The sequence below is a fragment of the Heloderma suspectum genome, chromosome 7 (assembly GCF_057233095.1).
Source record: "Heloderma suspectum isolate Gila_16-S chromosome 7, 16-S_ref, whole genome shotgun sequence".
Classification (NCBI taxonomy): Eukaryota; Metazoa; Chordata; class Lepidosauria; order Squamata; family Helodermatidae; genus Heloderma; species Heloderma suspectum.
The window spans coordinates 124,064,639-124,085,901 of NC_139464.1; the positions used below are offsets into that span (position 1 = coordinate 124,064,639).

At 45.0% G+C, this 21,263-nt stretch overlaps 1 protein-coding gene across 1 annotated transcript in view; it reads left to right on the plus strand.

The window, feature by feature from the left end:
* KLHL42 (kelch like family member 42) overlaps positions 1 to 11,390 on the plus strand; it is a 28,100-nt gene extending 16,710 nt beyond the window's left edge. Inside the window, exons 2-3 of the mRNA XM_084811383.1 lie at positions 6,696 to 6,889; positions 9,117 to 11,390. Of these exons, the coding sequence (XP_084667509.1) occupies positions 6,696 to 6,889; positions 9,117 to 9,562 (640 nt within the window). The 3' untranslated portion in view covers positions 9,563 to 11,390. The remainder of the gene's footprint in view (positions 1 to 6,695; positions 6,890 to 9,116) is intronic.
* The last annotated feature ends 9,873 nt before the right edge of the window (positions 11,391 to 21,263 follow it).

The window sequence follows — 21,263 nt, forward strand, 5'->3', positions numbered from 1 at the left end:
AAAATAAGCTTATCTAGGGGGTCAGTATGTTTGGGCAGCTTTGTAAACAAGCCCACAGAGGTTACTAGCCTGCACAAATGTTTACTTGCCTGCTGGGAATTGGCAGAAGAAGGATGGACAAAGCCATCCCTCTTGCATCAGCCTGCTGCATTTCTATGCTGGGCACAGAGGGTGAAGCTTCCCTCCTTCAGGAGCCTATTTACTTGCCTGAAAGCAATTCCTTTTTGCTCTGGCTACCAGGCTGTGTTTGGGGCTCCAACAGAGTAATCGGTGGTAATGCAGGTTGAAAAATGAAGCTACTGTACAATTCATTTCTCCTCTCTCCCATCTTACATAACAGCACATCCATACATGTTGTGTACCACAAACAAACTACGTTCTTTAAAAAGTCTCCTTTGGTCTTATTTCCCCTTCAACTTCATACTGCACTAATCTCTATATATGTAATTTTAAAGCAAAATGTTTAGGACAGGTGCGCCTCTTTGAAAGTCAGTTTATTGAAGCAATAACTGCTGTTTGCTCATGTGTTGTTACATGGTTAGCCTAGATACTTTCAGCTGGAAAATATTATGGGAGGGTGGAGATGTACAGGGTGACCCAATTATAAATGTCAGCAAAGTCAGCCCCTACCATTGACTTTTTTCTTGTTTTCCCAAATAAGTGTCCTGCTTTCTTGAATTGCATTGCTGTTGAAAGAACAAAAATTCTATCTGGAAAGAACCATCCTTTTTCTAAAACTATTGCTCACTAACACATGCTGTGGGACAAATATCTAATTGCCTCAAATTCATATCTAATGTTTTCTCACTAAGCAGGTGGCAGAAAGAGACGTGAAAATACATGCAGTGTAATTATGGGTTTTTGTTAGGTAAAAAGCAGCCATGGGGAAGCCTGAGCAGCCTTGGGATTGTGGGATGGGGCGGGGGAGTTTTACTTGTTTTCCTTCTGCCACAGTCCCTTCCTGACCAACAACTGTACTCTGAAGCTGCTATTTTCATTTCAAGGGAAGCTCCCATTGGCATCAGGGGATGCTTCGAAGCGATTGTTGTTGGGACAGTGGCAAGGAGAGATCAAACTGTTCTTACTATCAAGACGTTTCTCCTAAAGTTCAGTCAAAATCTACTGTCCTGTAACTTAAGCCCATGAGAACTAGTCCTGACCTCTGGGCCCTTCAGGTATTTACAGAGTGCTATCCAGTCCCCCCTTGTTTTCCATATCTCTGGCTATCTTTGTTGCCTTTCTTTGAACCCCTTCTGAAATCAAGATCAACTACATCCACAGCATTCCCACGAACCGCTAAGCTAATAGCCCAATTGAAACTATAGTCTCGCAGGATTTATTATTGACAAACCCATGCTGGTTTTTACTAATTGCTACATTGTCATCAAGATACAAACTGATTCCTTTATAATCTGTTTTGTTATTTTCCCCTTACCAAAGTTAGACTAACCAGTCTGCAATATCCCAGATTTTCTTTTCCCCCTTTTTTGAAGATAGGGACAATATTTGCCTGTCTTCAGTCCTGTGGCATCTCACCCATTCTCTAGAATTTCTGAAAGATGATAGATGGAGGTCCTGAGAGTACATCAACAACTTTGTTTTATACCCTCAGATGCAGTTCGTCTGTTCATACTGAAGTCTGGAACACATTTAAGGTAGCTAGGTATTTCCTTATCTCCTTCCCAATCTTGAGCTGCACTCCTGCCCCTCACACTACTTATGCAAGGTTGGATACAGTTCTCCTGTGGGAGAAGATGGAGGCTAAATAGTAGTTGAGCTGTTCTGCCTTGTCTTTGTCACCCATTAATATTTCACCATACTTTCTAAGCAGGGGCCTACCATGTCTTTCTCTTGCTTTGAACATATCTGACAAAGCCTTTTCTGTTGCTTCTTAACTTCCCTTGCTGTTCGTAGCTCATTCTGAGCTTTAGCTTCCTGACATTGTCTATAGAAGTCTGGGCTGCTCATCTGTTCTCATGCTTGGTGACCGATCTTTCTCCTTATATATATCCTTTTTGAATTTTTAGCTCCTCCCTAGGCCTTTTTTCTTTTCTTTCTCTCATTAGAATTGTTTGTGTTTGCACCTTTAGTAACCCGTTCTTTAAGAACTCCCTCCCATCCAGGACTCCTTTTTCCATTAGTATATGTGGCCATGGATTCCCACCTAGCATTTCTCGAGCTTATTAAAATCAGCTTTCCTAAAATCCAAGGCACATGTTTGCCTACACTCATCTTTAGCTTTCCAAAAAATCAAGAATTCCATCCTTACATGGACTCCTCCAGAGTTCCCACTACTTTAATCTCATTTACCAACTCTTCTTCCCTATTGGTTAAGATCAAGTCAAGGATAGCTGATCCCTTCATTCCTTTCTCCACCCTCTGAAAGAGGAAGGTGTCAGCAAGGCCTGTCAGAAATTTATTGGAGAGTCCAATACAACTAGTAGTTGAAGTCCTCCATTGCTACTAGTTCTTGTTTCCCTTGAACATATTCAATCATCAAAAAAACCTGCTGGTTTAAAAGACCAGACAATAAGACTATCTCATGTTGGTCCAAACTCCACAAAGCCAGGAAATTGGAAGCTAAGGCTGATGCCTTATTGGCCAAGTCCCATGGTCAGTCATGATGTTGTGCAATGTCACAAATTGTGCTTGCTTACAACTTACCCTCCATGCACCCACACTTTTCCTAGTCTTTCAGTCCCATATCCAGGTTGGGAGGATAGAGTGCCTGGGACCAGCAAAGATGCTCCATGTTGCCCTGGTCCTGTATTGCCTTATGAAGCATCTGAGCCTTACCGTATTGCTGAACATCGAGGTCCTATCTCTAATATGACTATAAGAAGAGCCATGCTGGATAAAACCAAGGGTCTAGCATTCTGTTCATAAGGTGGATGACCAACTTCCCACGAGGAACTCACAAGCAGGACATGAGTACAACAGCACCCTCCCGCTCATGTTCATTAGCAACTGGTGTAAATGTGCATATTGACTCTGATATTGGATTCAGCCATCATGACTAGTAGCCCTTGATACCCTTATCCTCCATGAATTTGTCCAATGCCACTTTAAAACCATCCAAATTAGGGGCCATCACTACATCTTGTGGCAGTGAATTCCATAGTTTAACTACGCACTGTGTGAAGAAGTACTTCTTTTTGCCTGCCCTGAATCTCCCACCAATCAGCTTCATGGGATGACCTCAAGTTCTAGTAGTATGAGAAAGGGAGAAAAATGTCTCCTGTAACCATGCATAATTTTAAACACCATTATCATGCACTGGAGGCCAGTGGCCAGTCTGAATGGTGGGACAGAGGGCAAATCCGCAGAGGCAGAGCCCAGAGCTCATGAGAGGTGGAGCCAAGGGGTTCAGAGGATGAGGAGCAGTCTTTGAATCCCCGACCCATACCACAGAAGGAGAAAACTGAGGCACAAAACATGCAAAAGCGGGGGTGGGGGGATCACATAACCACATGAAAGTATTCCTTTGCAACAACGTCCTCCTGTTTCAGCAATAACTCCCATTTCACAGGGAATTGGGTGACTTTAAGATGATGAATGGGGGCAGAGAATCCACACAGCCATAATAATGATAATAATTAAAATAAGATGTGATACTCTCAGAGCCACTTAGAAAAACAGCTTTGGAAGTTCTGAAAGCCTCCCAACATCCATGGTTTTGTTCTGAAAGCATCCAAAAATCCATCGCAAAGCATCCACCAGAGCTGGCCTACTCAGCAGCAGCACAGTACAAATTTATTTCTTTATTTCATTTCTGTACCACCCCAATAGTTGAAGCTCTCCAGATTATGCATATCTTACTTGTAAGAAGAAAGTACTGGACTGCTCAGGAGAAAGTATGGGCATTCCTTTGTGTGTAATGAAGATAATGTTGATTTTATTCCTTGGAAGCCAGCAGGAACCCTTTGCAACCCACCCACCTCTTTACACACATACACAAAAACACCCCAAACCATAACATCAATGATAACGATCATAATTAAAATAACACGTGATGTTCTCAGAATCACACAGAAAAGCAGACTTTGGTGTACAGGAACAAGTTCACACCCCTGCCTCACCAATCCTTGGTGTACAATCATTTGCCAGCCCTTATTAAAAAACAATAGTACTCTGAGCATGTGTAGTTTTACACTTTAGATTCACCAAAAGTATGTCACAACTATGACTGCAGAAACAAAATGGAGCTTGCTTCTGCTGTCCTGATGCTGAACACGTTTACTTCAGAATCAGCACCATTTCCTTGTAGAAAAAGATAATCTATTTCAAAAATAAAATGTTAATTTTAAAAAAAATTGCCCATTTGTATACTTTTGTATGTTTGTATCCTGTAAGTTCTACCCTTATAAGTTCAACCTTAAAGGCGGCCTAAAAATTCCATCCCAGCAGGCTGTGCTGAGGGAGATGAGACTGAAAGGCTGGCTGGGGAATGCTGGGAGTCGTAGAACTTATCTCTGCCTAAACGTGCCTAGGGTTGCATCTTATTTTTCCCCCCATCCCTTCCTATTGTTTTTTCCTTGTGTGTCATGTCTTTTTAGATTGTGAGCCTGCAGGCAGGAATTGTCTTCACTTACTGTTTGAGTTCAGCGTGCGTGCGGTTTGTTGGGGTGTAAACTTGAGTTGTCCAAACCCTTTATAGCACGTTTGATTTGATGATCCTCCTTTTGCATTGTGCTCTTGTATGCACCATGCAATGTGCAATGAGAAACAGCTACGCCACATGGCTTCTCCATCTTGGCTCTGTGTTTCCTCCTCCCTCCCAATCCCCTTTCCTTTTGTGTTATGTCTTTTAGAGTGTAAGCCTGAGGACAAGGGCTGTCCTATTTCCTATCTTTGTAAGTCACCTTGGGAGACTTTTGAGCTAAAAGGCAGAATAAAATGCAATAAATAGGCTTGCATACAATATCCATCTATATCTCTTACTCAAAATGGTTTTGAAAAAGTGACTGGCAGTGTGGAAGCTTCTGTGACAAAAATTAATGAAAATTTCTGAGTGCGTGATACGGCATACTTCAGATTCTGTTGTACAAAGAATCAGGTGTAACTGGGAAGTTTGCACTTTTCTTTTTGTTTGAATCTGCATGAATTGCCCTGAGAAGATGTGAAATTACTGTCCTTATACAGTATTTTTGTGACTGGAACCAGAAAGTCATGGATGGGGGGCGGGACTGTATGAGTGTGTTGAAACACCAGTGCCTTGCAACATTTTCCCATGCCCTCAGCCAAGTCAACTCCTTTCCTAATTGTGCCTTGGAATACATGGAATGTGCCTTTTCTTCACAGCAGCTGCACACTGGGTTGACATTGTCATCAAACTGTCAACAGTAAGCCCAAGATCTCCGTCTTGGTCAGTCATGAGTGTACATGTGAAGTTGGGATCCCCCTCCCCTCCCAATGTGCATCACTGTACACTTGCTTACATAGAACTGCATTTGCCATTTTGATGTCCATTTTTCCGACTATGGAGTGATCCTTTGGGAGCTCTTTGCAATCCCTCTTTGTTTTAACTGCCCTGAATAATTTGGTGTAATCAGCAAACTTAGCCACCTTGCTGCTTAGTCCTAGTTCCAGATCATTTATTATTATTACCACCACCACCACCACTACTACTATTACATTTGTTATTATTGCATTTATAGTCTTCCCTTTTTCCTCTTGCAAGTAACCCAAGGCAGCTTCCATGGGCATCCTCCTCCTCCATTTCATCCTCACAACTGTATGAGGTAGGTTAGGCTCAGAGTCAGTGAGTGGTGCGAAGCCGAGTGGCAACTAGAGCCCAGATCTCCCAGGTGCCAGTCCAACACTCTAACCACTACACCACACTGTCTTTATGAATAAGTTGAAAAGCATTGGTCCCAGTACAGCTCCCTGCTATCTAAAAAGCTATCTAAAAGGTCAATACGTTTGAAAATATATTTACGAACTTAAGCAGGAAAACAGTGAGTACCTTTTTAAGTCGTTAAGCAAATGAATCATGCCACACAAGAAGTCTTAAGATATGGTTTATTAAGAAAATTAAATGCAGATGAACATCATATAAAGTAAAATGTGAAACAAATGTGTTCAAGAAAATGCATGTGTACTGTGCAAAATACACTAGTTTAACTCTTGCTAAGGCTTATTGAAAAAAATAATGTTAGTAGGCCCAATGTCAGTAGGCCCAAACTCAGGCTCATACTCTGTGAATTATTATTAGTAGATAGACGTCAAAAGCCTTGGATATTCTGCTCCAATGTTTCTGCTAGATATTCTGCTCCCACGTTTTATCCTGAAGTTTGCTAGGTACCCCCACAACTCCCCCAGTATCTGTTGCAGCATCCGAGCCCATCTGTAGGGCTTACCTTTGTACTTGCCTTCAGGCTGTTGTATCTTTCCCCACAGGATTTAGTTTAGTCCCCTCTTAATCAGATTTGCCTTGCTTCTGCCAAACAATGAAGACGACAAGACAGAATAAATGCTTGTAGACCTCACTATTCACACTGATCTAGAAATAAGGCTCTAAAGTAAGTGCATAGAATTTCATCCGAAGTCTTGCATGAGGACTTTGTCCTGCAGAACAGTGAAACTCAAAATTATATTTTTGTTGTTTAGTGTTGTTGTCTTTAGTTGAGATTAAATAACCTGATGGAGATTTTTATTTGTTCTTGACTGTAACTGTCTAAACTGTTTATCTGTAGGTCTAATTTCAGGCTGTTGGCGGTCAATGGAAAACTGTATGCCATTGGTGGGCAGTCGCTCTCCAATGTCGAGTGCTACAACCCAGAGCATGACTGGTGGAACTTTGTAACGTCTTTGCCAAACCCCCTTGCAGAATTCTCCGCGTGTGAGTGCAAGGGCAAGATCTATGTCATGGGAGGCTACACAGCAAGAGGTAAGGCAGGCAACTGGGGAAGAATCTTTTCTTTTCCTTTTTTTTAAACAGTTGCATACTCCTAGGCATGTTCAGTACTAAATTGAAGAAAAGCAGTGTATTTTAAGAGACTTTAGTGTTTTCTGTTTAATATCTCAAAACTACTGCAAAATTATTATTATGGCAAACAGTGCTTACCAACTATAAACACATTGGAAGGATGTAAAAATCTACCTTTTGACAACCTTGATTTTGAATTGGACAGGGCATTTAAGGGAAGTTATGTGAGAATTAATTTGTATTAAGTGATCTTGGGCTTATGCAGGATATTGCCAGGTTGAAATCTGTTGATCTGAAATAACAAGGTGGTTTTTACTTTTTTAACACTTGAATTTATGAAGTTAGTGACACATTCTCTTATGGTAGCCTTCTCCAACCTGGCGACCTCCAGGCATTTTGGACTACAACTCCCATCAGCTCCACCCAGTATGGCCAATGGTTGGAAATGCTGGGAGTTGTAGTCCAAAACGTCTGGAAGGGACCAGGTTGGGAGAAGGCCAGCTTATGGTCTCAGGTGCTCAAGCTGTTTGATTTGCAGCCAGAGTTCCCTCATTTTGAAAGGGAGATATACAGACAAAGACTTCATATGGTACAAATAAATTTGGTCAGTTTATTCAGAGGACTTGATCTAGAGAAGAGGAAGGTGGGGAGAGAGAAAAGCGTGGCCAGATTTAAAGGAGGATGGTGTACCCCTTTACTTCCAGTAGTTGCAAAGAAAAGGAACGTCCAGCAGACACACTCCTGAATTGACAAAAGGCACCTGCAAATCTTGTCTACCCCTTCTGTATTTGGTCACCTTAGAAAGAGGGAAGGCAGACACATCCGATAAAACCATTTGGGTCCAGTGGTGCAGCCTTGAGGTGAAGATGGGCCCTGGGTCTGAAAAGGTCAAAGGGTGCTGCTAACAGAGCATGTTCTGCCAGTGTTCAGATGCCTTAAAGGCGAAGTATCCTTCAATTCAAACATCCTTAGGCAGAGCCTTCTTTGCTAATTTCAAGAAACAACAGTCAAATAACAGATGTATTATTAAGCAAGAAGCCGGAACAATGTTTCCTGCTTACCATCATTTTTTCATATTAACTCAAGGAGAGTGAAGCTCTTTAACTAGTGGTAAGGTGTAAGGGGCAGGGCTAGACTGAGCTCTGGCTTTCAAAGGCGCTCTCTAGGCTACAGTGCCAGCTTGCCTGTGCATCCAGTCAGCTAAGTTCAAGCACACGATTTGGCTTTAAGCTGGGCTTTTCCATGGGGTTCTCAAGAACATGAGGCAGTGAAAAATGCTCAAAGATCCCTATAGTTCTCTACTTATTCTGACCAATTCGTCTTTTATGGTTTTTGTGGCCTCCTCAAAAAGCTTCAATTCCCCCAACCATATTTTTTGTGTTTGACAATATACTTCTAAATTGGCCAAAATCCTTCTAATGTCTATTGGAACATAGGAGAATGAGGCCATATAACCCAAATACAATACAGGAGAAAGCCTTCTGCTGCCAATTGATGGCGGTGGATGTTGTGGTAAAGCATGCGTCCCCATTCATATATGTTGGACTATGTCCTGTAATTATTAATTTTTTTAGCAAGAAACACACAACTTTGTTTCACTCCCCTGTTGTCTAGAATTGACCCAGCTGGAGGTCCTATAGAGAAGGTAATCTTACTTTCAAGCAGATGTTAGAGCAGCCAAACGAAATACAATAGTCACAAATCTATGTTACTGTTTTTAGTTTGAACCACAACAGTCCTTAGCCAGTGGTGTCAAAAGCCACTTTCCAGTCAACAAATGCTGCAAATAATTGTCCTTTCTGAAGACTCTAATGTTTATTTGGGTCCGCACAAAATATCCAAAGAGGGAAATGCATTCCTTTATCCAATCTGTTATTTGCTGAATACGTTATCAGTAGCTCAGGTCTCAAGTTTAGCAAGCAAGTACCTGGAATAAATTTTAGGTACAACTGAATCAGGCTAACTGGGAATATTTCCAATGTTTTTGGAAAATTGCCATCCAATAATAGCTTACTCTGCAGAGGACAGGAGGCAAGCTTCCCTCACATTTCTGAAAAGGAAAGAGTATTTTCATTTGAAATCAGAACTTTTCTCCAAGAACTGTGGTAGAAGTGGGTGCTCTAGTCTCCAGTATACCAGGAAACACAAATTGAGTTTTTTTGCATTAAACATCTTCTCTCTGTTGCAGACCGGAACTTGAACATTTTGCAGTACTGTCCCACGTCTGACAACTGGACTAACTTTGAATTGTGTGACATCCACATCCGCAAGCAGCAGATGCTGTCTGTGGAGGAAACTATCTACATAGTCGGAGGCTGCATCCGTGAACTGAGACCAAACAAAAAATCTAGCCAGAATGAGGACATGTTAACAGTACAGTCTTATAACACTGCCACCAGAGAATGGCTCTGCCTCAAAGAAAACACTTCAAAATCTGGTCTTAATTTGACTTGCACTCTACACAATGATGGGATCTATATACTGTCCAGAGATGTCACCTTATCTACAAGTTTGGCACACCGGGTTTTTCTAAAGTACAATATATTTTCAGGCAGTTGGGAATCGCTTAGGCACTTCCCAACCTTTGGACAAAACATGTTGGTCTGTTCTATGTATTTTCCAAATCTGAGTTGAGCGTAAAGGGAATGATCATATTTCCCCCTATAAACTTTATTAATTGCTGAGTAAGCTATTTTTTCATCTGGTCATCATCCCTTATAAATGGAGCACAAGTTATTTATACCTAAAATATTATCAATATTTTATTTAGTGCTATCAATGTACATAGCGCTTTGCAAAAACAACAACAAGAAGTCTCTGCGCCAAGGAGATTACAGTTGTAATTATATGGTAACAATGAGTGGAGTAACAAAGGGAGGGGAGGCACGGGATGCATATGCACAGACCCAGTTGCTTCAGTTGACGAGAAGGACTAAGGGACTGAGAGGATGGCTTTGTGAAATAGTGCTGGAGCTTAGCACAGGTATGGCCAACGTATTTTACTTCTGGCTACCAACAGTGTACTGCAGGTGGGAGTTGTCTTGCATGTAGAGGTTTGCAAGTCATCTGGGAGACAATCTCCTGCAGCCAGATGGCCTCCTGCAGACGACTCATGAGTAGGTTTACATAGCTACATTTTTGTTATAAATAACCCTTCTGATAGATCTTTTCAAACTAAGGCTAGATGAATCCCAACAACGATGGCATTATTTTTACAGTCATCACGAATGGCATTGCGGACATCCGCTTCAAACGGAAGCGCAACTTTTTGGGGGAACTTTATCCAAGCTGGAGACCCAGGAAGTGTATGAGAATGCATGGGAATGTGTGTTTGTACTGTACTGAATGTTGATGCACGCACCCATTCTTCCTTGGTATCTCCTTACTCACAGAAGTTGGATTTAGATGCAGTCAAGCTCAACGCAACCAGTCTGATGGAACAACTGGATACAGTTGGACAGGAAGTTGTGCTTCCGTTTAAAGGGGATGTCCACAAAGCCATTCATGATGGCTGTAGAGATAAAGCCATCAGTGGTGGGATCTACTTAGCATGTGCAGCAGAGATTGTTTGGAAATATGTGTTTGATGAGTATCCCACATTTGATAGGTTGTTTACCATAAAGATGAAACTCTGCAGACTTACTCATGAGCAGCCCCATTGAACATAGTGAAGCTTATCTGCACCATCTGAGTTGCCTGAGAGACTGCAAATCAGATGGAAGGCAAGCTTCCCTGTGCCAAAAACTCTTAGTTGTAATGTGGAGCTGGAAGGCAGTAGTAAAATATTTTTGCACTATGCTGCTACACAGGGAGAGCAATCCAGTGGGCCCTAGACAGAGTCTTGCGGGGAGGGGAGAGGATAGTTTGGATTCTTGGATCAGAGGTCAGAGACAGCACTCTAGACCCAGGAGTCCCAGCTCCCCTCCCCCTCCTCCTCGCAGCTGGAGAGGAGAGAACCATGCCAGTTGCAAAAGCAACCTTGGAGGGAAGGGAAAGGGGAGTTCCCGTAGGCGGTGTCAGGGTGGACACTGAGCTCATAGAATCCCAGAGTAGTTCTGATTCTGAGGAAGAGGAGTCGCTCCTGGGAGAGGAGCGCGCTCCTCTTTCCCAGGGCCAACAGCTGACGGAGATTCCTCCCACCGGCATTCCTAGCTTAGATAGCAGTCCTGGGAGTGACAGAGCGCGGGAAGCAGACTTGATGGACGCGCGACGCAGAGAGCGGCACCAAATGGAGGGCGCGGAAAGGAGGCGTAATGCCCGGTTGGTGTGCAAACAATGGTTGCGCCCAGAGGATCCAAGGGAAAAGGGGAGGGACTCTCCCTAGCCCTTAAGTTCAGGGTCTGCCAGTGATTCCCTTTGAAACGGGGACCAACTGTTCCAACTTAGGGCATAGGTACTCTGCTGCTCATATCTAGTTGCTAACAGTAGAGTTGTTAAGTTGTAAAAGAGGAATAAAGCTTTGAAAAGAATCCCTTTGTCTGTGTCTGGACTTGGCTACTGGATTAGACTGAGAGAGGCCTCCAAGGAGCCCTTGACAGGCAGGGACAGGAGGAGGCTGGGGATGCTGCTGTTCAACTGGCCCTAGCCTCCCGCTCTCCCTCTCACCGATGCCTCAGCCGGGTGGTGAAAACGCCCTTCTAGCTCAAATGCAGAGTGGGAGGCATGGTGGAGGCGAGGAGCCCCTCTGCTGCATCTCCTGCTCTGCCCTGAATACTCGTAAGCCTCTGAATCCAGGGGCTTACATGTATCAGGGGTGGATCCGATAAGATTGCACCCTAAACGAAGTATCTTTTTATCTGGGTTCTGAAGGAAATGAGGGAGGTGGCCCTACACATGGAGCAAGGGTGAATGGGCTGAGTCTTTTAAGATGCCAAGAGACTGCAAGATGGCTGAGGGGGCTAGAGTTGGAAGAGCTAAGGTCAGGTGCAGGAGAATGCGTAACTGTGCTGGATGCAAACAGGAATGGGAAGCTAGGGAAGAGATTCGAGAGGAGCCATCGCATGGTCAGAGTGACAAGAGAAGTGCTTGATTTTGGCAGTGGAAATTTGGACTGAGGTGTAGCAAGGCTGAAAGGTAGTACAGGTTCTATATAAAATGTGGTTTTACGGAAGGTTACCAATGTGCTTCCACCATGATTGTAAAGGGGAATCTGTCAGCTATTCTTATATAGTAATTTAAATGTAAGAGGTTTTCTGCACCATTTTATTTGTGCATTCCCCAGCCCCAAACACATACTACGTTGCATGGAAAGGTCTGCTAATGCTCAACTGAAATTGAAAAAAGAAGCAGCAAAGTTATAAATGTGACAAGGGGAAAAGTTTCCTTAGGAAGGAGATCTCAAAAATATTTAACATGCAGTAATCTAAGGAATAGCCAAAGTTAGTGGATGGCTGATCTGATGGGCTCAGAGAACATACTACCCATCTTGGGGCCAAACTAGATGTCACAGCAACAGTTCCATGTGTTTGAGGCAGATCTGAGTTGGTCACATACACAGTTGTATGCAGCGGAGGGTCCAATTTGTGTGCTGCTTTTGCTGATGGCAAGCAGAACAGGCTAAACCCACAGGCTAAACCTGATCTCCCTGCAGTTGGTCAGGCAGGCCCTTTTTTGCCTTGCCTGCATTTTGTTACCTAAAGTGAGCTCAGCTTGGAGAAAAGTACAGCAGTTTTGAGGGTTTGAGGGATGGTGGGGAGGCCACAAGAAGGAATACAGAGGTGCAGGGGATAGTTTGTGCTCTACAAATCGGACCTCCTCCCTATCCCTGCTTTATACTTAAGGAGCGCCTCCAGCAGCACCAGACGGGCCACTTAACAAGATCAGCCTCGGATGGCCTTCTCTCTGTCCCATCAGCCAGGACAGCTAGACTGGTGGGGACGAGGGAGAGGGCCTTCTCTGTGGTGGCCCCCACTCTGTGGAACTCCCTCCCTAGGGAACTCCGCCATGCCCCCTCTTTAATGAGCTTCCGCTGTGCATTAAAAACATGGTTGTTCAGGCAGGCATTTGGGCTGGGTTAGGGTATTTTAGAAAATGTTTTTGTTGTAGAATTTTGTTTTGGGCTGTTTTATTGTATGCTGTACATCGCCCAGAGTGGCTGGGTGACCAGCCAGATGGGCGATTAATAAATTTAATAATAATAAATAAATAAATAAATAAACGTGATTGTGGCCGACCTTGGTTTAACTGTGTTAGCGTTATGTCTAGGGTGGCCTGCTGCTTAATTAGAATAGCGATACTCTTTGGTGTCACTGTGTTGTGAATCGTGATAGTGTTCCCAGTGTCATTTGCTGGTGTTGCTGCTTCCTGAAAACTGCTGCTTAAAGGCTACGCAGTGATTCTTTGCTTGGATGTGATAAACCAAAAAAAGAAGCAAGTTACGTGGGTGCCCGAGCCTTATGCTGAGGACATAAGGACAGCTCTGCTGCATCAGACCACAGGCCTATCTAGTCCAGCATCCTGTTTCCCACAGTGGCCCGCCAGAGGCCTCTGGGAAGCCCAAAGATGGACATGAACACACTAGCACCCTCCTGCTCACGGTCCTCAGCAGCTGGTATTCAGAGGCATGCTGCCTTTGAGGGAACAGATAGCCATCATGGTCAGTAAGCACTGTAATGCTGACAGAGAGAGATAATGATTTCCTGCCACATGCGCTGTACAGTGAGTAAAACCCTAGCTTGAAAGGCGTTCTGTCTGGCCTGTATTGCAAACACACATTCCCATGCCACTACAGAACTCCTCATCCCCCCTTACAAAGGCACCTTTGCGCGTAGGAGCTGTGGCCGGCTGTCACGAGGGAACAGTGGCTACCGTGCCTGTGAGGTTTGTAAAAATGCCCCAATTTGCCGCATCTCAAAAGTTCTGTGCTGTGAGACGTTTCGACACTATTTGCAGAAAAGTGGGATATGCATGTAGAAGTGGGCCTGTCAAACTGATTCTGTCCTTTTCCTGCTGCACCCCAGCAGCTCTCAAAAGGGAGTCTGAAGACAGCTTTCTGGCACGCCTCTCACTTCTTTCAGCCACCTCATGAAGCTTCTCTGGTTTTCTCTGAGAAAGCAGCTTCAAAACTGGACACAACGTCAAGTCTTGTTAATGTGGCAGAAGAGACGAGAGCGGCTAGAGGCTTTCTTTGGAGTGTGTGTTACACAGCTTAAGCGCTGCGGGCCTATGCAGACATCTAAAACACGTACGTCACCTTTTTTGTTTTTTTCAAGATCATACCGGTCAGCGATGTATTGGCTTTCTTTCCCCTCCTCCCTCCCAATCCCTTTTCCTTTTGTGTCGTGTCTTTTAGATTGTAAGCCTGGAGGCAGGAACTGTCTTAAATTTGCTTTTGTATGCCACTCTGGGAGCCTTTTTTGGTCAAAGAGTGGGGTAAAAATGCTCTGAATAAATAAATATGACCAGGGAGGTGCTTTTTCCTGTGTGGGTATATCAGTAGGTAACCTGGAAAAACTTGATCCTACAAGCAGAGTTTTGAGTTCCCTGGAGCAGATTGCTCTCTCACCATTTTATACATGCCAGTGGAATCCATTCATATGCTTTCCCCCACTACTAGGGATGTACAGACTGTGTAAAATCTGCTCCGTCTGTGTTTTGCGGATTGTCAGATGCCTTTTGTTCCATCAACCACCCACAGACGGATATGAATATTTTTTTTCGTCATGTGGAAAAATACAGAAATAATTATGTAAATATTTACACAAGTATTTACATAATTTATTCCAGTACGCAACATTTAGTGTATTGTCCCCTATTCCATTCTACGTTTCCCCAGCAGAAACTTGTGTATTTTTCTACGGATCTATATGCTTAAATTTCGGGAAAGTAAAAAAGTCATCTGAAAGTCCATGGACTCCGCAGGGCCTGAGGGGGTCGCTCCGCAGCAGATTCCGCAGGTCGGATTCTTAGAAATCAAAGCTCATTTTATTCTGTCTCGAATTTCTCCAGCATCCCTACCCACTACAGGCTGCAGGTGTGGAGTTGCAAGGCTGAATGCTATCCTATTTAGGGGAGGGAGGGATCTACCTGCATGTATGCAATGAGCATGCCAGGGAGAAGGTTAGGCATAACCTTTTTCTTGACATGCTAGTGTTCGTGTGTGCGTACGGTTTTACTTGCAAGAGATATATGGCAGGGAAGCATTCAGTTATGGGATTCCTTCTCTGCAGCATGGAACTGACTTGATTTTGTCACATGCAGCCTTGGCCATGGTCTGAAGACACGTGATGCGGTAACCTTGTTGAAGCTAAACACGTCTGGGTCTGATCAGTGCCTGGAGGGGAACACACCTGGGAACTCTATGCACCCTCCCTTAAGTTCTCTGGAAGAAAGGTGGTATACAAATGAAATAATAACTGAATACAGTTAATGTGGTCTAGTGTGGTGAGAGAGAGTCTGGAGGAAACACGCTTGCTTTGTTTTTACTTTAGTGTGAGGGGTCAGTAAATGAATGTTGAATATGACAAATCAGCTGTCCCAAACAGTGCTACTTTGAAAGCTGTTGGTGTTAATTCTCACATATTTCCATGGTTAAATTAGGCAGAAATAAGGGTGAAATTGCTGGTGGAGTCGATCAAGGCCTGGCAAGCACTAAAATAGGCATCATAGTTCTATAAGTTTATTTGTTTTAAATGTCATTCTGCCCATCCGTTTTCATTTTCCTGCACTTGATTGCTGTATACTTGATGGCTAGCTGCTGAATGTGTGAACTGACTCCATTGAAAAGCACTGTGTCTGAGGTGATGCAGAAATTACCTCAGTGGTATTAAATCTGTGGTGGGTACTCACACATGCAAGTTCCATTATAGTGCAGCCATCAAGGGACGACCCTGCATGTGTCAACGACGAGTATGACCCCTCTTTCGCAATGTCAGTCTAAATAAGTTGGCTGTGAAAGGATTGTGGTGGGCAGAGAGACCATCAATAATAGCCAGATGCGTCCATCAAGCTTCTCATCAAGTTAATATTTCATTTTTGTACTCCCTTTGAGACAAATCCCTTGAACTGTGGTTACTTGGCATTTTGCTGAAAATTGCACCATAAATTTTTTTGTATCATTAAGAAAATTGCAGCCAGAGTTGCAAGAGGCCAGAATGCCCTCTAGCATAACTTTTGAATGCAGTTACAGAATTAACAAGGTTTTCACCAGCTCTTCTTGTACCTTGCCTCCCACAATCCAGCTGCCAGTGTCCCAGCCAGAGAGGAGGTGTGCTGTAGAATGGTTATTGGCAGGAAAACAGGTCCTGATGACTTTGGCCAGGAAGCCTGAGTGGGGGAAGCAGAATTTGGATGGGATTTGGTACACAGAATAAAACATTCTGCCTTTAGGGTGCCAACATGAGAGCTTAAATTAGCTTTATGTTCTGTGTGTGTGTGTGTGTGTGTGTGTGTGTGAGAGAGAGAGAGAGAGAGAGAGAGAGACTGTGTGTAAGCTAACAGATGACTGTTGATAAGGATTTCAAAGCTAGCGTACCTAAAATTGAGGATAATGGACCTCAGTGGAGCATTTTGGCAATGTTGGAGAAACATGAGAATGGCAGGTCTGCATTGTCAGTGTGGGGTATGTGGTAGGTAGTGTTGGACCTGACACAGTGAAGTTCAAAAACATGTCCACCAATTAAGTTTTCTGGGAAGTCTTGGGCACATCAAGGTGACCTATCTCACAGACGTGTGAGAATAAAATGAGATAATCCTATGCATGCTGCCCTAAGCTCCTTAGAGGACAAGTTGCAAATGTGATACACGTGCGTGCACACACACACACCCCCTTGATTCTTCCTGAGCTAAGGAAGAATCCTATATTGATTTGATTCCAGATTTTCTACTACAATCCTTTCCCTTACATAGCTATCTAGTACTGCCTAGTGATAATGCTGGGTTAGCCTTAATTATAATAATACTTGGCATTTATACAGGGCTATATAGACCATTCATAGTCGCATGTAAAAAGACACACGCTTGATCTGGTTTTCTCGACTGGGCAGGCGGATGGTGATCTGAATGTGGTGGAATTAATGTCTGTCCCCTTGTCATGGTCAGATCACTTCCTGCTGAGGTTTCAACTCTTGGCAGCCTTCCCCCTCTGCAAGGGTGGGGGATCTATTAAAATGGTCCACTCATGGAGGCTGATGGATTCTGATGGATTCCAGAGGGCTCTGGGGGACTTTCCCGCTGGTATGGCTGGTGCTCCTGTCGAAGCCCGGGTTGCTCTGTGGAATGCAGAGATGACTCGGGCGGTTGACACGATCGTGCCCAAGCGCCCTTGCCCTCTGAGCAGAGCCCAGCCAACTCCTTGGTATACACCCAAGCTGAGGGCAATGAAGCAAGAGGGGAGACGGCTAGAATGCAGGTGGAGGAAAACGCGTGCTGCTGAGTCTGACCGAACACAGGTTAGACTCAGTATCGAGCCTACTCTGTGGTGGTGAGGGTGGCAAAGAGACTGTCCTTTTCCACCAGCATTGCATCTTCTCAGTGTCATCCAGTGGAGCCTTTCCGAGTGGTTCACGGCCTGTTACATTCTGGGCCAGGGAGAAAGACTGTGGAACCCTTGGTTGCATGCTATGACGAGTTTGCACAGCACTTTGAAGATAAAGTCACTCAGATTCGTCATGAATTGGACACCACGATTAATGCAGTTCCATTAGTAGAAGTGTCCAGCACTGTCTGGTCCAGTTTTATTGGATGAATTTCAGTTATTGAGGCCCGAGGATGCGGACAAGGTGCTTGGCCAAGTCTGGTCGACTACCTGTGTGCTCGACCCTTGCCCTTCATGGCTTATTACATCGAACAAGGAGGGGATGTCTGGCTGGGTCCAGAAAGTTGTCAGTTCCTCCTGAGAGAGGGAGTGGTGCTGGCCTCTTTAAAAGAGGTGGTAATCAGGCCACTCCTGAAAAAGCCTAACCTGGACCCAGGGGATGTTAGCAATTATAGGCCAGTGGCCAACATCCCCTTCCTGGGCAAGGTGCTTGAGCAGGCGGTTGCAGGACAGCTCCAGGCACTCTTGAATGAAACGGATTATCTGGATCCATTTCAGTTGGGCTTCAGGCCTGGTTTTGGACTGGAAACTGCCTTGGTTGCCCTGTGGAATGACCTCTGCTGGGAGAGGGACAGGGGGAGTGCAACCCTGTTGATTCTCCTGGACCTCTCCGTGGCTTTCGATACTATCGACCATGGTATCCTCCTGGACAGGTTCTCTTGGTTGGAAGATGGAGGCACTGCACTACAGTGGTTCTGCTCCTACTTGGATGGCCAATTCCAGAAGGTGGTGCTGGGGGATTATTGCTCTGTGCTGTGGGAATTATGCCATGGGGTTCCACAGGGCTCTGTTTTATCCCCCATGAGGTTTAACATCTACGCTGGGGGAGGTTATCCGGAGGTGTGGGCTGAGGTGCCATCAATATGCGGATGACACTCAGCTCTACCTCTCTTTCTCATCAAACCCAGGTGAGGCAGTGGCTGTTCTGAATCAGGGCCTGGGCATGGTAGTGGACTGGATGGGGGCCAGTAAACTGAAACTCAGTCCAGACAAGACGGAGGTGCTGTTAGTGGGTGGTTCGTCTGCCTGGCTAGGTGACATTCAATCTGTTCTGGAGGGGGTTGCACTCCCCCTAAAGGATCAGGTTCATAGTTTGGGGTGTTCTTGGACCCAGAACTGTCACTTGAGGCACAGGTGAACTCAGTGACACAGGGCACTTTTTATCAGCTTAGGCTGGTATACCAACTACGCCCTTACCTGGACAGAGACAGCCTCGCTACAGTTATCCATGCTCTGATAACTTCTTGTCTGGATTACTGCAATGCGTTATACATGGGGCTGCCTTTGAAATGGTCCAGAAACATCAGCTGGTCCAAAATAGGGCAGCAAGATTGTTAACAGGGACTGGTCAACAAGCTCATATTATGCCAGTACTTTTCCAGCTGCACTGGTTGCCAGTCCATTTCTGGGCCCGATTCAAAGTGCTGGTATTAACATTCAGAGCCCTTAATGGCTTGGGGCCAAGTTATCTGAAGGATCGCCTCCTCCCATGTGTGCCTGCCCGGACCTTAAGATCATCCTCAGCGGTCCTTCTCCATGAGCCCCTGCCAAAGGAAGTAAGGCAGTTGGTTACCAGGAAGAGGGCCTTTTCTGCTGTGGCACCCTGGCTGTGAAATGAGGTAGGAGATAGGACCATGGCTCAATGGGACAGCACATGGTTTGCATGCCACTGGGTCCCAGGTTTAATCCCTGGCATCTCTAACTAAAAGGACTGGGGATGATAGGTAATGTCAGTCCTCTCCTGGAGAGCCTGGATGGCTGATGCCAGTCAGAGTAGGCAACCTTTGCCTAGATGGACAAATAGTCTGATCTATGAATGTGAGCATATGCTGTATGTCCATATTTGTAAAACCTGACAAAAGCGGCATATTTGGGATCTGTTAATGCAGTGCCTTAAGTGTGAAAAGATCTTATGCACTCTTATGTGACAAAGCATCAGCAAGCAAACGAGTTAAGCAACTGTGCAAGGGAAAGGTAAGTGAAAGTACTTAATTATCTATTAAAGTACCTCAGGTAACAATTTAAAATTGATAAATAGCTGAAGCCAAAACAAGGGCACAGCTAAATCCCAGAGGGTTAACCCCTTACCAACAGGGCTAAATATCAGGGGAGAATCCAGCAAGGCCTTGCAGCCTTGCATTAACAAAGACCACTGAGTGGTTGAAAAGAACCTCAGCTGCATATTTTAAACTAACCCCAAGCTTAGAAAGGGGGAATAAGAGCCTTCTTAAAGCAGGAAAAACTTCAGGCTAGCTTCAGATTGGGTTCAGTTTAGACTCAGGCTTTAGGCCTTAAAGAGCAGTTCACCAAATAAAGCAAGATTAAGGGTTCAGCATATCATTTAAGTTTTTAAAACACAGAGAAAAAGGATCCAGACCTTGCAAGCCACAGCCTTCCCAAATCACCTACCCTTTGTCTGCTATCCCCTCCAGCGACCCTTTGAACAGAGGATCTCCCCTCAATAGGTCTCCCATGCACTGTTGTTTACAGTCCTCCTTCCTAAGTAAGAATCCCCATTCCCTGGGGGCCAACTGACCTACATTCCCAGCCACTGGAAGCCAGGGCTGATCTGGAGTTCACACACAGCCTCCCTTGCTTTTCAAATGAGGCCCTCCAATCAGACTCACTGCAGCAGCAGTTGGGCCTATCGATATAAGGAGGCACGCTTGCGAGGGAGCCAGCGCTCTGAGCGTGAGGAGCCCCGGTGATGAAGCGCCTCAGCTCCAGGGACAAAGTATCGGCAAAAAAGCGAGTTAAGCAACTGTGCGAGTTCAGCAACAGGGCGAGGAAGCCAGGGCAGTGACTCTCTCCTCCCTACCCTGCACTCACAGTAAGTAACTGTAAATAAATAACTATAAATAGCTTCCCCGTCTTCTCCTAGTAACAACTAAGTTTTCCTGGGAAAACACACCCCAATAAAAAAAAAAAACAGTTATGAAGGTAGAAAGCCAGCAGGGGGGTGGGGGCTATCCAGTGAATTGCATTGAGTGCCACATGTATGACTATCGGCTTGCTGGATGGAAGTCGTGGGTGTGTGCTCGGAGTAATGAGCTCCTGGCTCTCAGGGAACAAGTGCTCTCCCTTGAGGCCAAGGTTGCTGACCTGGAGAAGCTACGAGAGGCTTCTCCAGGTTGGTGGATGAGACCTTCGGGGACCTTTTAGCTGTGTCCCACTCCCAGGGTGACAGCTCCTCTGCTGTCACGGAGAATGCGGGTCTTGGGGAAGGAGGGCGTCATTCTGAGGAAGAGGGAAATGATCCCTTGGGAGGACCCATTCCTCAGAAGATGAAGAAATAGCCTCTCGCACCAAGGATTTGCCTCCGGTGGGAGGGGGGCTTGTGGGAGTAGGAGATTTGATGGTTAAACACATTCACAGCTGGGCCTCTGATGGGCATGTAGACCACATGGTGAACAGCCTGCCTGGTGTGAAGGTTGCGGATATCATGTGCCATCTAGATAGCCTAGTAGATAGTGCTGGGGTGGAGTCAGTGGTCGTGGTCCATGTTGGTACCAACAATGTGGAAACCAAATGTAGGTTGCTAGGTAGGAGTTTGAAATCCAGGGCCACCAAGGTGGCTTTCTCTGAAATGTTACCTGTTCCACATGCAGAGCCAGCTAGACAAGTGAACCTGAGGAGTCTCAACGCGTGGATGAGACGGTGGTGCCAGGAGGAAGGGTTCAGATTTGTTAGGCACTGGGGAACATTTTGGGACAAGCCCGGCCTGTACAAGAGGGACAGACCCCACTTGAACCAAAATGGAACCAGACTCCTGGCGTTAAACATAAAAAGGGTGGCAAAGCA